The sequence below is a fragment of the Phaseolus vulgaris genome, chromosome 5 (genome assembly GCF_051622355.1).
Source record: "Phaseolus vulgaris cultivar YP4 chromosome 5, ASM5162235v1, whole genome shotgun sequence".
Taxonomy (NCBI): domain Eukaryota; kingdom Viridiplantae; phylum Streptophyta; class Magnoliopsida; order Fabales; family Fabaceae; genus Phaseolus; species Phaseolus vulgaris.
In genome coordinates this window covers 35,905,589-35,920,319 of record NC_143502.1, presented here as the reverse complement: position 1 = coordinate 35,920,319, position 14,731 = coordinate 35,905,589, and the positions used below count along the sequence as shown (strand labels likewise).

General features: G+C 30.9%; 1 protein-coding gene across 1 annotated transcript; it reads right to left on the bottom strand.

Annotated features, from left to right (window-relative positions):
* Positions 1-12,848: 12,848 nt before the first annotated feature.
* On the bottom strand, positions 12,849-13,665 carry LOC137834507 (basic helix-loop-helix (bHLH) DNA-binding superfamily protein). Its single transcript, XM_068642536.2, has one exon. The coding sequence runs from the start codon at positions 13,637-13,639 to the stop codon at positions 12,917-12,919; it is 723 nt and encodes a 240-aa protein (XP_068498637.1). The 5' UTR covers positions 13,640-13,665; the 3' UTR covers positions 12,849-12,916.
* Between the last annotated feature and the right edge of the window lie 1,066 nt (positions 13,666-14,731).

Here is a 14,731-nt window from a genome sequence, read left to right as displayed (position 1 = left end):
AAATAAGTGACGGAATAATATTGAGTCTAAAATGTGGACACAAAGTGAATGCAAGTTAAAAATTATTAAAATAATAATAATAAGTTAGCGTCTAGAATGTGGACACAAAGTAGATGTAATAAAAAAATAAGTTGCAGAATGATACTGCGTCGAGAATGGGGACACAAAATGGATGTTAGTTAATATTTTATTAAATTTAGCGTAAGTCTAAGTGACACTAATATTTGTTTCCGAGGTAGTGTCCCCAATGGCGACAATTTACTCACATTTGTTTTCTCACGTATTGTCTCCAATGGCGACTCTAAGTTTAATTATTGTTGGAGATCCCACATCGATTAGATATTAGGACATTTCATAGTATATAAGTGGGTGTAAACCTCACCTTATAAGCTGGTTTTATGAGGTTGAATTAGGCTTAAAGCCCACTTCTTAATATAATATCAGAGTCATCTCGAACCTATCATAGCAATTCGTTATCGGACCACCCATAATATATAGTTTCACGTACGAGTTGGTAGTCTTGACGTGTTGTTGGAGATCTCACATCGACTATAGATTAGGACAATTTCATAGTATATACGTGGGTGGAAAGACTTAAAGTCCACTTTTTAATAATTATTTAATTTTATAGTCATTTTAGTGTCCCATAAACCTACGCTATAGTTAAATAATATTTTTCTTTATGTAGGCTTAGCCAACACTACCTTGTAAATTTGTGTCCCATTGGAGGTCGTCTCTAAAACATTAACTTCCATTTCTATTGGGATGCTAAGCTCACACTAGTCACATGTAAAGTCTCTTTTTTACTCTTTGCGTCGCTCTTTTGGAGACTCTACCATCATTATTTCTTGTAGTGCTCCTAAGCAGTAGAAACTTTTGGATATACCAAAACAAGTGTCTCAATTAAGGATTAATCGGTAAGAATGATCTAAAATATTTTTTTTTCATAATTGCAACGTTAGTATTTTGACCTCAAATCTACTAAGATATCATCATTAGGTTCAATCATTACATCCAATGCATGGTTAATTTTGGAGTTTGATGATTTTATCACACTTTTTTTCTTAACAAATATTTTCAATAAATTAAGAAAAGAAGATTTTTATAAACAACTTAAATCATAGATATTGATACATATACATCATAAGAATATTTTTCAGACCAAATGTTATTTTAAAATTTTACATGTCTTAATATTAGAAATAGTAAACAACTATTAAAGCACAAAATGGAGTTCAGGAACTTGTCTCACAAGTAATCTATTTTAAGTTCAACTCCAATTATTCCTTCTCCACAAAATCAAAAAATGTTTAAGAAAATTGTTAAGTATCAACTTGTTAAGTATTGGAAAAAATCAAAATGAAAAAGTATAGAATTGGTACTGAAAAAAAATGGAAATTTAATTTAATCTCAATTTGTTAGTTTTGATAAACTTGTTACAAATTATGAGTGAAAAATTATCTGCCGCAGAGATTATTTATCGAAGAGATTTTATAAAAAAAAGTTAAAAATAAGATTAAAAGTGTTCTAACCTAAAATTCAAGATTCAAGGTATTCTTTGTTTAAAAAGTCAGTATTTTATCACAATTTTATTTTTAAAAAATGTTTTGACGGTTTTATTTTTAAAAAATGTTTTAACAAGTTGAGAGATGAATAAATATATAAATTGTTATTAATTTACAGTTTTATTTTTAAAAAATGTTTTGACAGTTTTATTTTTAAAAAATGTTTTGAGAAGTTGAGAGATAAATAAATATATAAATTGTTATTAATTTAGAATCGTGAACTATGTAAAATTATATTAAAAAGAAACTAAAAGGATAAACAAATCATTTTCGATGACATGTTAAACTTGATGTTATTATCTAGATTCTCAACCTCAAAAATTTCTAAATACAACTCTATCTACTATTAAGTTGAGATTTTTCTTTTTTAATTAGCCTTTTAAAAAGTTGTTTAAAACTATTTTTCTTTTCAAAGAAAAAGAAAGTTTCAAAAGAAATTAGCACAAACATTATCATAGTTAAATTTTGTTCTCTCTATTTCACTTTTCAGTAGCTGTAGAAAAAAAAAAGTAGAAATGGAGAGTTGGAATTCTTAATCTTTTAAGAGAATGTCAGTTTCTTTTCAGGTTTGTCTACTTGATTGGTTCTGCTTTTAGAGGGCAAATTGTTTTACTTTCTTGCTAGGCTGCCACTCGTTTTTCTCTGTCACTGAATTAAGCCCACTACTAAAGCCCATTGTATCTAACTATTAATTTCAAAATTCAAGCTCAAAAAATACTAACAAAAATAAAGCAAACAAAAACAAATTCTTTCAAAATTGTGAAAAGCTACAAACTTCAAAATAATAATATCTCATATAAATTTATTAATGTCATTCAAAATACAAACACAAATCGTCAATAAATAATAAAATAATAAGATCTCGTAATCTATATATATACTTACTATATATAAATTCCTTAAACTAGAAAAATTATAGATTCTTTAAACTAACAAAATTACAATTGTAACATTTTTTAATAATTGATACATGTCCTTTTTACGGGTATACTTATTACTTTGACATTTCATAATTTTAAATATAATGAAATTTTAAAAAATTAATCTTTTAAAATATTTCTTCACTTATCAAATTTTTTATTTTTATTTTATTTTACGTTTTCTCTTTATTTTTATTACTCTATGTCATTATCACATGCTGCATTTTCTTTTAGTTTATTTCGTTCGCACTATTTATTTACCATTTTATGAATGTTTATGATGCAAATGATATGATATGTTTATTTTCTATCATTGAATCAACGCATAAGATAAAATATATACAATCTAATAAAAAATAAATTAAAAGATAATAGCTATAAAATTTGAAACTAAACGAAAAATAATTTTACAGAAGCTAATTTAAATTTGAAAAGAAGTATGATTGAGTTTAAATTTTATATATATCATGATAAAATATTTATAAATTCATTTTCCGCGTATTTATTGATACAATATGTGATAAAATGTTTATAAATTCATCAACTATAGATTTTCAACTCATCTACCGGTACAATAGGCAAGATCAACCGAAACTTAGATCAAAATATATAAAATTAAGTTAAAAATTGAGAAAAATTGTATTCGTAGGATTTTTGAGAAAATTTGCGTATTTATTACCTTTAATAATGTAAATCTTTAATCCTTGGACATTTCAACCAAAATTTATATAAAATATTTTTAAATAATTAATAAAAATTTAAAAATACATTCAATCTTTTAAAAGTTTTAAATTAAATTAAATTTATAAAAAAAATTTGAATAATATTTTATAAATATATTTTTAATACTTTATAAAAGTAAAATTGTTATATCATTTTGTTATTAAACTTGCATTCAAATAAAGTGTTACATCAATTTTTATATCAATGGTTTCTAATATACCCATAATAAGCATAATATTGAATTTGATTAAAAAAAATAGTATTGCAAATAATTTTTTTTTAACTTATCAAATAGTTTTATTATTAAACTTTTAAAACGATGAATTTTAATTTTTAAAGTTTAATTTATTTTTACTATGATTAAAATGCTTTTATTTTTACTAAACTAAAGATTCTATTAACATTTTATTTGTTGGAAACGACAAAATATCAAAACAAAATTATGGCTTATATTAATATTTTAAGAAATTTTTAAAAACAAACTTTGAATATCTTATAGTTACCATTATTAAAAGCATATGTTAAGCCATGTAACAATACGAAAATCAGAAAAAATTTTGCCTGTTTAAAGTTATTATAGCCTTAGTGACTGAGAGGGCTAATCAGTTAATAATTATACTTTATTATTGATTTAGAATATTTCATAAAACAAAATTCGAAGGCAAAGTAAATTGTTTTTATAAGGTCTTAGAAACAATTAACTCCTTCTTCTCTTGGCTTCTTGGTCTCTTGCTGTTGACTTGGACTTTCGGTTATTGGATCAGCTAGTTTGGACTCTGTTATATGGGCTTGGACTTGGGCTTGTTCTTGGCTACTGGATGTGGACCATCATTGGATCTAGTTCAGCTCTCAACTTCTAGGTCTAGGATAACTCTCAAATAGGTGTGTGTACCTACAAGGGGCTCTAATGATAAAAAGTCATAATCAGTTTGTTTGATTATCGGATAAAAACACTTTACTTACCTGTTAAACAAATCACCTATTTATAGTGGTTAGTGGTTTGTTGTTGGGCTTTAACTTGATTGGGTTTTTACTTTTCACACCTTGTAGTTATTAAATATATTTTAAGTGTTTTAGGCCTATTTATTGGGCTTTGATACAATATTATCTTATTTTATTACTTATTTATGTTGTTTTAACTTTTCATATGTTAACGACCTCCTGGTCTTTCGTTTTCTCGGCCTAGTTAGTACACTAGTCCCCCATGCATGAGGATTTTGGAAAAAGACGAGATACCAATAAGACTAAGATAAATCAGTTGCAGAAAGATTTAGAGGAAGCCTAGAGTTTTGTAATAGAACAACATTAGTTGAGTTTTTCTAAAGCTCTCCAAGCCGAATAATTTTACAAAATTCCTTTGAATGAAGACAATTTTGATGTTCAAAAAGATTTTTATAACGACAACCTCATTTCCATTGAAGAAATACCTTATGAAGAAGGTTAAGAAGAAGAAACTGTCAATGTTGATGATGTTGTAGTGGGTGTTGAATGATTAAGATCATTATCTTTTTTTCTTTTTGATGTACTTTTCAGTTATTAGTTATCAGTTTTGTATGCTTTGGTTTGGCCTTTGTCAACCGTTTTGAACTTGTTAGATTTAACATAATAGTTTCAGCATCATTATTTCGTTCTTATTTATCTTTCAGCCTCTCGGCCTATGAAATTATAATTATAAAACAACTCATGTAAAGATGGTTAAACGGTTTTAACCTTTCAACCTCTTGACATAATCAACTCATAAAACAAATCATTTAAAAATCGTTAAATGGTTTTAACCTCTCGGTTTTAACCTTTGAACCTCTCGGTATCATCAACTTGTAAAACAAATCATGCAAAGATGGTTATGGTTTTAACCTCTCAGTTTTAACCTTTCAACCTCTTCGTGTCATCAACTTGTAAAACAAATCATGTAAAGATGGTTAAGTGATTTTAAGCGAGAGCTTATGTTAAGAACATTTAGTTTAACAAGATAATTTATTTTCCAAAACGAATTCACTTATATTGAAGACATTTTTTGTCGAGAGATTTGTGTTTTCTCTTAAGCCGAGAGATTCAACTTAAACAAAATAAGTTTTTCTTGAAGGAGAAATTACTTTTGGTTGAGAGTTTTGAATCGTTGGATTATGTAGATTTCTCTCGGAAGGGATTCACTTGTGGTGAAAAGTTTCAAATGTATTTCTCTTGGGAGATATTCTCCTGGAGTGAAAACTTCCTTGGCCGAGAGTTCTGGAGCATTAGATTATATAAATTTGTTCTCGGGAGGGATTCACCTGGAGTGAAAACTTCCTTGGCCGAGAGTTTTGGAGTGAAAACTTTGAAATGTATTTCTCTCGGAAGGGATTCACTTGGAGTGAAAACTTCCTTGGCCAAGAGTTGTTACTTTTCTTTCTTGAACTAAGAGAATGAGAACACACTTTTAGAAATGATTTCTTCATTAAACAGTTCCATCACGGGAGGGATTTTCTTTTGGAGTTAGAAAGCATCCTTGACCGAAAGGTATTATGATTGGTTGAGTCTTGATACTGTTCATACAAGTCTTCAACTAAAATAAAACTTCAAATGACTTGTATTCCATGTTCTCAGAATTGTTTTTCCGTCCAGGGTTTCTAATTTGTAGGCTCCATTTTGTAAATAATCGGTTATTCTGAATAGTCCGTTCAATGTTATTCCTGCTCCGCTTCCCTTCTTGTTTGATGATCCATTTATATATAAATTCTATGATTCTTCTTTCAATGGTGTTATCGGCAACTCCATGATGAAATCTGAAAGCTCGATTGACCATGCTACCATCCTTCCTGCAAGTTCTAGTTTTCTCAACTTTTTTCTATCGGACAGTCAATTTTCACTATTATCTAATGATTCTGAAAGCATGGTTGGAGACGTCTCGCTGTATACACCAAGGCAAGGGCTATTTTCTCTACAAGTTGATACCTAGTTTTGGCGTTTTGTAAGGCTCGACAGACAAAGTAAGTTGGCTTTTTGTTCTGGGAACTCTTGGACAAAGTTTGCTCCTATGGTCTCATGTGAAGTAGCTAGGTATACAATGATGGGTTGAGATGACACTGGTTTCACTAAAATTGGGGCTTCAACTAAGATTTTCTTAATCATTAGGAAGGTTTACTCACACTGCCCAATCCACTTGAAAGTTTTTGCTTTTCTCAACAGTTTGATTATAGGTTTCTTCCTTTCGGCTAGGATTAGTAAGAATCTTGCTAATGTTAGAATATATGGCCTTAAACAAGAGAGGGGGTGAATTATTTATAAGAGATTTTTGAAATTTTTTGAAGGTTTAATGAAACTCAGTGAAGAAATCCATAAGAGGAACCAAGTTAGCCAAGAATACAATCTGTTTTAAAGTGAAGCACAACAAAACAACTGGTTGTTTCTTCGATTCAATCGATTGTTTATACTAGTAGAAATTTAAACAACTTAAAAACAGAATTTAAAAGAGATCAGAGAAAGAGAAATGCACACAAGCAGTTTATACTTGTTCACTCTTACAATAAGAGCTACATCCAGTTCCAAGAAACCACTGGTAATCCACTAAGCAATCAAAACCAAATTACAAACACCACACACCAAAGTAGTGACCTTGAACCCCTCAAGAAACACACTACCTTTGGCAAACCACACCAAGAGTGTTGATCTTGAACACCTCAAGAACACACAACACTCTCTACAATACAACTATAGAAATACAAAAGATTGAGAAAAGGATTACACCTGATCAAAGTACAACTGAAAAGAATACAATTGCAATCCTATTCCACTCTCACTTGAAAATCCAAAGCTTGATGTGAATCTTGAAAACTTGAGATTAAGTTTGTCAAACTGAATTTCTCAAAACTATTTCTTACTCTTCAGAAACATATAACAAACTATATATATTTCCAAAGATTGGTTAAAACATTTAATGAAGGAGTGTATTCAGTTAGAAATCATTTAAGACAGATTCACCAATCAAAATTGAATTATGTTAGGATTTTCAAAGAAACAATTAGTTGTAAACACGAAACAACTGATTGATTTGGTTTGACAGTTAAGTCAACCAAGTCAAACAACTTTCAACCTTTTTCAAAAACCTCTAAGAGCAAAACAACCGGTTGATTCGACAAAACATCATGTTGTTTTTCACTTGGTTGGAAAAACATCTATTTTAAAAAAGGTTTCAATTCACATCAGTTTTAGATTCAACAAAAGAGTGAATTACACTTTAATCTACCCAGATCCCACACACACACAACAGCAACACCAAGCTTTCATCAAACACCTTGGATTTGGATTCTTCAAAGCTCTTTATCACTCTTGATCAACAGCTAAGGCAGTCAATCTTCCAACTAACCTCTAAACTTCTTTTAAGTTAGTTGAACTTCTCATTTTCAAGATTTTTCACACTTGTGAGTATTTGCTTCAATCCCTCTGTTAGTTAACATAAACCCTAAGAATTTTCCACCTCTCACCCTGAAAACACATTTATGAGGATTCAACCTTATATCATACTTTCTTACTATTGCAAACCTTATATCATTCCTCCTCTTGTAAAACCTCCACAAATAGTGTTGATAAAACCTCTGACAAGCTTACCCAAACTTCATTCGCAACTTCTCCTTCTTTGAGGACTTTGACAATTTCTCTCTTCTCTTCTTTCAACCCTTCTTTCTATTCTTTCAACCCTTCCTTTTATTCTTTCATCCCTCCTAACAAAACATTCTTCCCTTCTACTCGCATACCCCCTTTCCATCTATTATGGACTTCTTCCCTTCTCGGTATTCCTCCATCTCTTACAAAACGCTTCAATTGCCTAGCCTAAACTAACTCTTCTATTTGGTCTTTCAAAGATATGCATTCTTCTGTGTGATGGCCATGATTTCTTAGTGCTTACTTTGATCAACTTGTTCTGGTGTTCATGCTATTCTCGGTGGTGGTATTATCTCTGCAACCATTGCCTCTTGTAATATTCAAGCTTTATTAGTGCTTAAAGGTGTATAATGTGGAAACTTCGTTCCACGAGTTTCTTTGACTCCTTTATATTGTTGCCCTCCTTCTCTTTCATTATAATTCTTTTCAACTCTGCCATCTGCTTTCACTTGATTTCTAAAATCCCTCAACTCCTCCATCTGCATAAATTTTGATGCACGTTGCCTCAACTCGTCAATGTCGTGATCATATGATGCATTGCTACTTCTGGACTTAAATTGCGGATACTCAATGCAACCTTTCCAAAACGCTGCATAAACAACATGAGTGATTCTCCTTTCTCCTGTCTTATATTCACCAAAGCAATTGAAGTCAAATGATGTGGTTGACTTGTAGCAAATTGCACTCCAAACTTCTCAACAAGTGTATCGAAACAATCAATGGACAACAGTGGCAAACGAGTAAACCAACTTAAAGTTGCTCCCTTTAAAGTGGTTGGAAATACTTAACGTCACTCCAGGTATATAAGCTTATCTGTGTTGTATAAATTGTTATGTGTTCATCAAGGTTCGTGCTTCCATCGTACTTATCCATAGTTGGATTTTTCCAATTCTCAAACAGTGGAGTCTCTATGATTGTTTCAAAAAAAGAATGTCTTCTCACAGATGTTCCAAAAAGTAAGCTTTATGTTTTCGGTTGCCTCCTCCATGTCACTTTAAGACTTACTTCATTATATGTGTTATGATGTGTTGAACAAGGTGCTTTGATGTCTCCAAATCCAAGTGGAATGCATGAAGATTCTTGTTGTTGGTTGTGTGTGTGTGAATCTCACTAGCGCAGAAATGCTAATCAAATGCGGCTATTTTACATTTACAAATGCGGTTATAGAGCCGCATTTGATCAGCACACAGTTGTAAATCAGAGAAATACAAATGCGGCTATAGAGCCGCATTTGTAAATGCGATTTACGAATGCGGTTATTTGAAATAACCGCATTTGTATATTCTTTTGAATGAGCTCGCATTTGTATATTCTTCTGAATGAGCTGGGGTTTTAGGGGCACGTTGTTGGTGAAGAGTGGAAGGGGAGAAGAGGAAACACGGCAGCTGCGGCGAGTGCGGCGGCGGAAGCGGCGAGAGCGAAATGCGACAGCGGCGGAAGCAATGGAAGAGTACACCTTCAAAATGCAGAGCGAAACCCATTAAAAACGAAAGCAATATGGAAAGCGAAAGCCATTGAAGTTCAATGCAGTTGTTAGGAGCAATGGAAACAAGAGAATAAGGGGCAATGCAGTTACGTACCTTCGAAAATGAAGAACTTCGCAACCAGAGAAAACGAAGAACAAATATGAGCGCAAACGAAGAATGAACGAAACTGTTGAGCGCCTAAAATTTTTAGGGTAAAATCCATTTACAAATGCGGTTATTTGAATAACCGCATTTGTAAATCAAAACGCTTGATTTACAAATGCGGTTATTTGAATAACCGCATTTGTAAATCAAAAAGCTTGATTTACAAATGCGGTTATTTAAATAACCGCATTTGTAAATCAAAATAATTTCAAAAATGCCACCGCGTTTTTTACGAATGCGTTTAAGCGCTGAACCGCATTAAATAAGGAGCATTCTTTTCTTATTTTTGTACTAGTGTCTCAATCCTTTTGAAAAAGATGTGTTTTCTAAAGAGTGTGAAAATTCAACCTGTTGAAATGTCGATTCATCCGGTTGTTTTACTCTTAGTGTATTTTGAAAAAGATTTGAAAAAGCTTGACTTTGTTGTCAAACCAATTCAATCAATTGATTTGTGTTTTCAATCGATTGATTTTCTGAAAACCTTAACAGAATTTTGTTAAGTGACTTTAATATGTTTTAAATTATTAAAACTGATTTTGGTTCTTGAATTAAATACTTTGACCATCTGATTGAAGTTTAAATAAGTTGTTTTACGCTCGTGGTTGTGAACCAACTAAGAAAAATCATTCAAATTAGTTTTTCAAGATTTCAAAGAGCTTTGGATCATTCTCAAGTGTGGAATATGATTATCATGTATTCTGTGTACTTTAATCTTTGATTGTACCCAAGTGTATTCCATTCCTTTCTTTCTTGATCACTGAAATTCTGCGTGAATTGGTGTTGTGTAGTTTCGTAGGTTGTTCTGAAAACTATGTGGTGTTTGCCAAAGGTGGTGTGTATTCTTGAAGGGTTCAAGATCATCACCTTGGTGTGTTGTTTGTAATCAATGTTTGATTACTTAGTGAATTCTTAGTGGTTGTTGAAGATTGGATGTAGCTCTTGGTAAAGAATGAACCAATATAAATATTTTGTGTTAATCTCTCTATCTTACTTTTTTTAAAACTACTTTTGCTTTGATTTTCAACATTGCTGGTATAAACAACCGATTATTTCGGAAAAATAACTGGTTGATTTTTTGCAATCAAATTAAAAACAGTTTTCTAATTGGTTGTACAGTTTTCTAATTGATTGATTTTTCCCTGACTTTCAATTTACCTTAAATATTTGCAAAAATCTTTCATAAACAACTCACCCCCCTATTGTTTAAGGCCTACACTTTAACATGATGAATACGTGTTCATGGTTGAACAGTTTCAAATGAAGTTGTATTTAAAATTGTTTATTCATTCAACTTCTACTTCATATATGCATTCTCAACTCTCAACATACTCAACTCTTCTTCATTATTTTTCTTTAGATTTTCAAACTCCTTTTGCAATATCATCAACATAGTCATTGGCATGCGAGTTAATTTTACCTCTCAAGTTAATTTTGATTAAAAAAATAAAATTATGCGAGTTTATTTATACAAAGAGAAATAAAGGCAAATTGATCTTTGGTGCCAACAGAAAAAAAAATCCAAACACTTAAAAGCCCAAAATACAAAACGCTAAAAGAATACAATTAAGTTTCTCTTTGATAAAGATTCTGATGTTGGAATATTTTTTTAATTAAGTTTGAAGTTTCTTATAAATTTGGGTATTTTTTTATATTAAGTACTAAAAAATTATATTTTTTTTAATTGAGTTGCTAATATTTCATTTTTTTGTTAAGCGAAGTATTAATATTAATTGTTGTAGTCTTGTGGATAACATAACATGTGATTTATATTGTTGGATGAAGGTAAACAAAAACAATAAAGAAAGCAAAATGAAAATCTAGATAAGGTTTTGGGAGACTAAAACAAACATGAGGTTGAATAGTAGAATAAACATGAAGTTGGAGTTGCATGTAATAAAAAAAGTAGTGAAGGACATCCAATAATAAGACCTATATATGAAATATCTAATTTACAAGTGATTTTTATTGTTTTGGTTCAAACAATTTGTTTGGATAAAATTGAAAAGGAAGTGAAAACAAAAATGTTTTTTTACAAATTCTAAAGATATAAATATGAGTTATTGTTTCAGAATCTATTTTATATAACCTTAGTTTGAAATATTTTAGTTTTTTTTTGTTGTTGTCAAAAACACTAACCCAACTTTTTTATTAATTCTATATTTCAATTTAAATGTATAATGTGTTAATATATTCTTTTAGAGAAATTTAATACATTTTCTAAAATATAAAAAAAAAGTTAATGTATTGTTGAAATAATATAATTTATTTATAATATTTTGGAATTCGTTAAATGCGTTTTTTAACCTATGGAAAATTCGTTCCCTTTTTAGTGTAAAAAAACGCAGTACATGGACACTTTTATATTTTATGATATTCATGTCCAATCTTGAGAACATAATTTTTAATTAAACGAGAATTAATAGGCATCTTATCATTTTAATACTTTATTCAATGTTTTATAATTTACAACTAATCTTGAAATTTCTCACTTATCCCAACACATTCTTAAGATAAAATTCAAAACAACTTCATAAGGGCTGAGAATGAGAAGATTTAATTAATCCTATATTTAAAAAGTCTTTAATTTTTTTACAATATTATAAAGATTATTGGATAATTTGTATTGATTGCTTGCTTAAAATATATTTCTTCATCAAATCCGATAAGGTAGAGACACTTATTTCTCTCTCTTCATTCTCCTTCCACCCCATATATGTTGGAGTAATAATAATAATTTTATTTTATTTTTATTTTTCATTCCTGTTTTTAAATAATCTACATTTCCATTATTTTTCCTTTATTTCCACCCTTATACTTCTCTCTATTACACTTAGATAATAATAAATTTATTTAGAATTTGTTGGTAGAGTTTGAAGGAAATAAATCTGGTATTATTTTTAACGAAATTTGATATTTTGGCGAGTTATAAATGATAAATATATAAAACAAATGATTCAATTCTACTGAATATATTGAGCGCAAAAATGAGAATTTGAGTGTTTTAAGTACAGAAGGAAAATGATCAACTTATTCGCAAAATAGGGAAAAGGAATGAAAAATACTATAAAGATAAGAAATGATATTATTTTCACCCGTTTTATTAAATAAACACACACTTAGCACATTTATTTTAGTAATAATATAATTTAATTTAAAAAATATATACGACTAAATTGTTACAAAAATAATTTTAATAATATTAATATTTTAGTTAGGCGATTATAGATAGAGGGTGTGAAAATAAAAATCTGGTTTCAGAAAAGATATTAAACAGAGTGTGAAGAGGATTGGGTTTAATAAAGAGATTGTTAAGTGTTGTTGAAGTGATTAGGAAAGTGAGGTAAGGTGAAAGATGAGAGAAGGTAAAATAGTTGAGAAATTGAAGAGTCACTAAGTAGGAATGTAAAATAGCAGAAAACATTGAATACAGAAGCTAAACTTAGTTGAAAACAGATTTGGAGAAAGCAGAATCATGGTGCTGGTGTTTTCTGTCGGATAATTGTCTGAGCAGTGATAACTGTTCCAGAGAGAAGACACAAAAGCCCTGAGAATAAAGCATTGTTTGAGCGACGGGGGAGTTAACCAGCACCTGGAGGAGTTGTGATCGGTTCAGCTTCTCCAGATCTACGAATACGGCGGCGGTATTTTGTCGGGAGGAGGAGGAGGAAGAGGAGGAGTGGGAGGGCATGGACTGTAGCACGCGGAACTGCGCCTGAAGGAACCTCACGTATTTGTAGGCTTCCTCCAGAAGCGTCCCTTGATCCATTTTCTTGTCCCATGGCATCAGTTTCTGCAGGTACCGCGTTTTCTCGCTCAGCTTCTGTCTGCGTTGGCGAGCCAGGTTACTCTGCGGAATCAGCGGAGACTCCATCCGTTGGCGTTTTGGCTGAGGCTGGTCCGGGGAGCGGAGCTGGGGAAGATGGAGGAAGGGAGTGGGATGATATTGGGGGAAGAATTTGAATGGTTGTGAGGGTTCGGTTTTGGGAACGAGAAGCTTTGGAACTTCTGAAGGTTGCGGTATTAAGGTAGGGTCGTCGGTTAGGGAAGCCAAGGTGGGAAAACCATCTTCCAAGATGGAAGGGTTGAGAGAGAGAAGTGACTGCAAACTGGTGCCGGAAAACATGGGGTCCAAGGAGGAGCCGTCGCCGGGATACATTATCATAACTTAGAGACAGACAGAGAGAGTGAGAGAGAGGGAAGTGAGAAGACGCTATTGCATGAATGAAAATGGGTATATATAAGAGCTTATGAGAGATAAGATAAGAAAGGAGTTAATTATTGATAATTAATGTAGTAATTAATTCAACGGAATAAAATTGTATTATACAATTAGAACTTATAATAATTAGAGAGATTTTATTAGAATGGTGGATGATTTGGATTCTTTGTTCTTTGCTGTTGAAATAAAAACTAATCCATTTGTTATATCAATAAATTTGACAGTCATATTTATATTTACTTGGTTTTTATTTCATTTATTAGATTTAACAATAAACATTAGAAATGGGTAGGGTTTATTAGTGAGAGAGTCGAAACGTTACACAAATGGTATGGTGACCTCATTGTAAATTTTAGATTGGGGATAAAAATTATGAATTGTTAAGATTTATTAAAACAGTGTTAACGTTGGGCAAATGTATGTTTTTACTTTTGAAAAAAATATAAAAAGCATAGATTGGATTATGAAGAAAAAAGAATATATAAATTTATATTTATGTGAGAGAAAGAGAGAATGAGAAAGGAAGTAACAGGTGGGATGAGAAGAATGGATGATGAAGGAGGTTGGTTGGTTTGTTTGTTTGTTTGTTTTGTCTGCTCTGATACTATTTTTGGCCGTTTGTTCTTTTCCTTATTATCCCTGTCACTCTGCTGTTGTCGTCAACTTTTCTCTTCTCTTGTTATTTAGTTATGGTTTCAGGCATGGCTTGCATCGCAACCGTTGCATGTCATCACCATCGGACGGCTGGGATGCTTAATTCTGAAAAGGTTATGTCTCGTCCTCTTCCATCTTCCATCAGTGAACCAAGTTGTTCCACATTATTCACACCTTCTTCCAATGGGTATATATACTCATTTTGTTATAATCACACACTATGCTCAATCGTTATTATATGCATCAAACGTGGTTTTACATTAAAAAAGTATCTCAAATTTATGATTTGCTTATATGGTCATCCGTGTGAAAAATAATGACAAAAATAAAAATAAAAATATATATATATATGGTATAATTTAGTTTTTCCTATTCGTCCAA

Bases quoted from the DNA above. Each gene is read 5' to 3' on its own strand.
- LOC137834507 (XM_068642536.2), bottom strand. From the start codon at position 13,639: ATGATAATGTATCCCGGCGACGGCTCCTCCTTGGACCCCATGTTTTCC.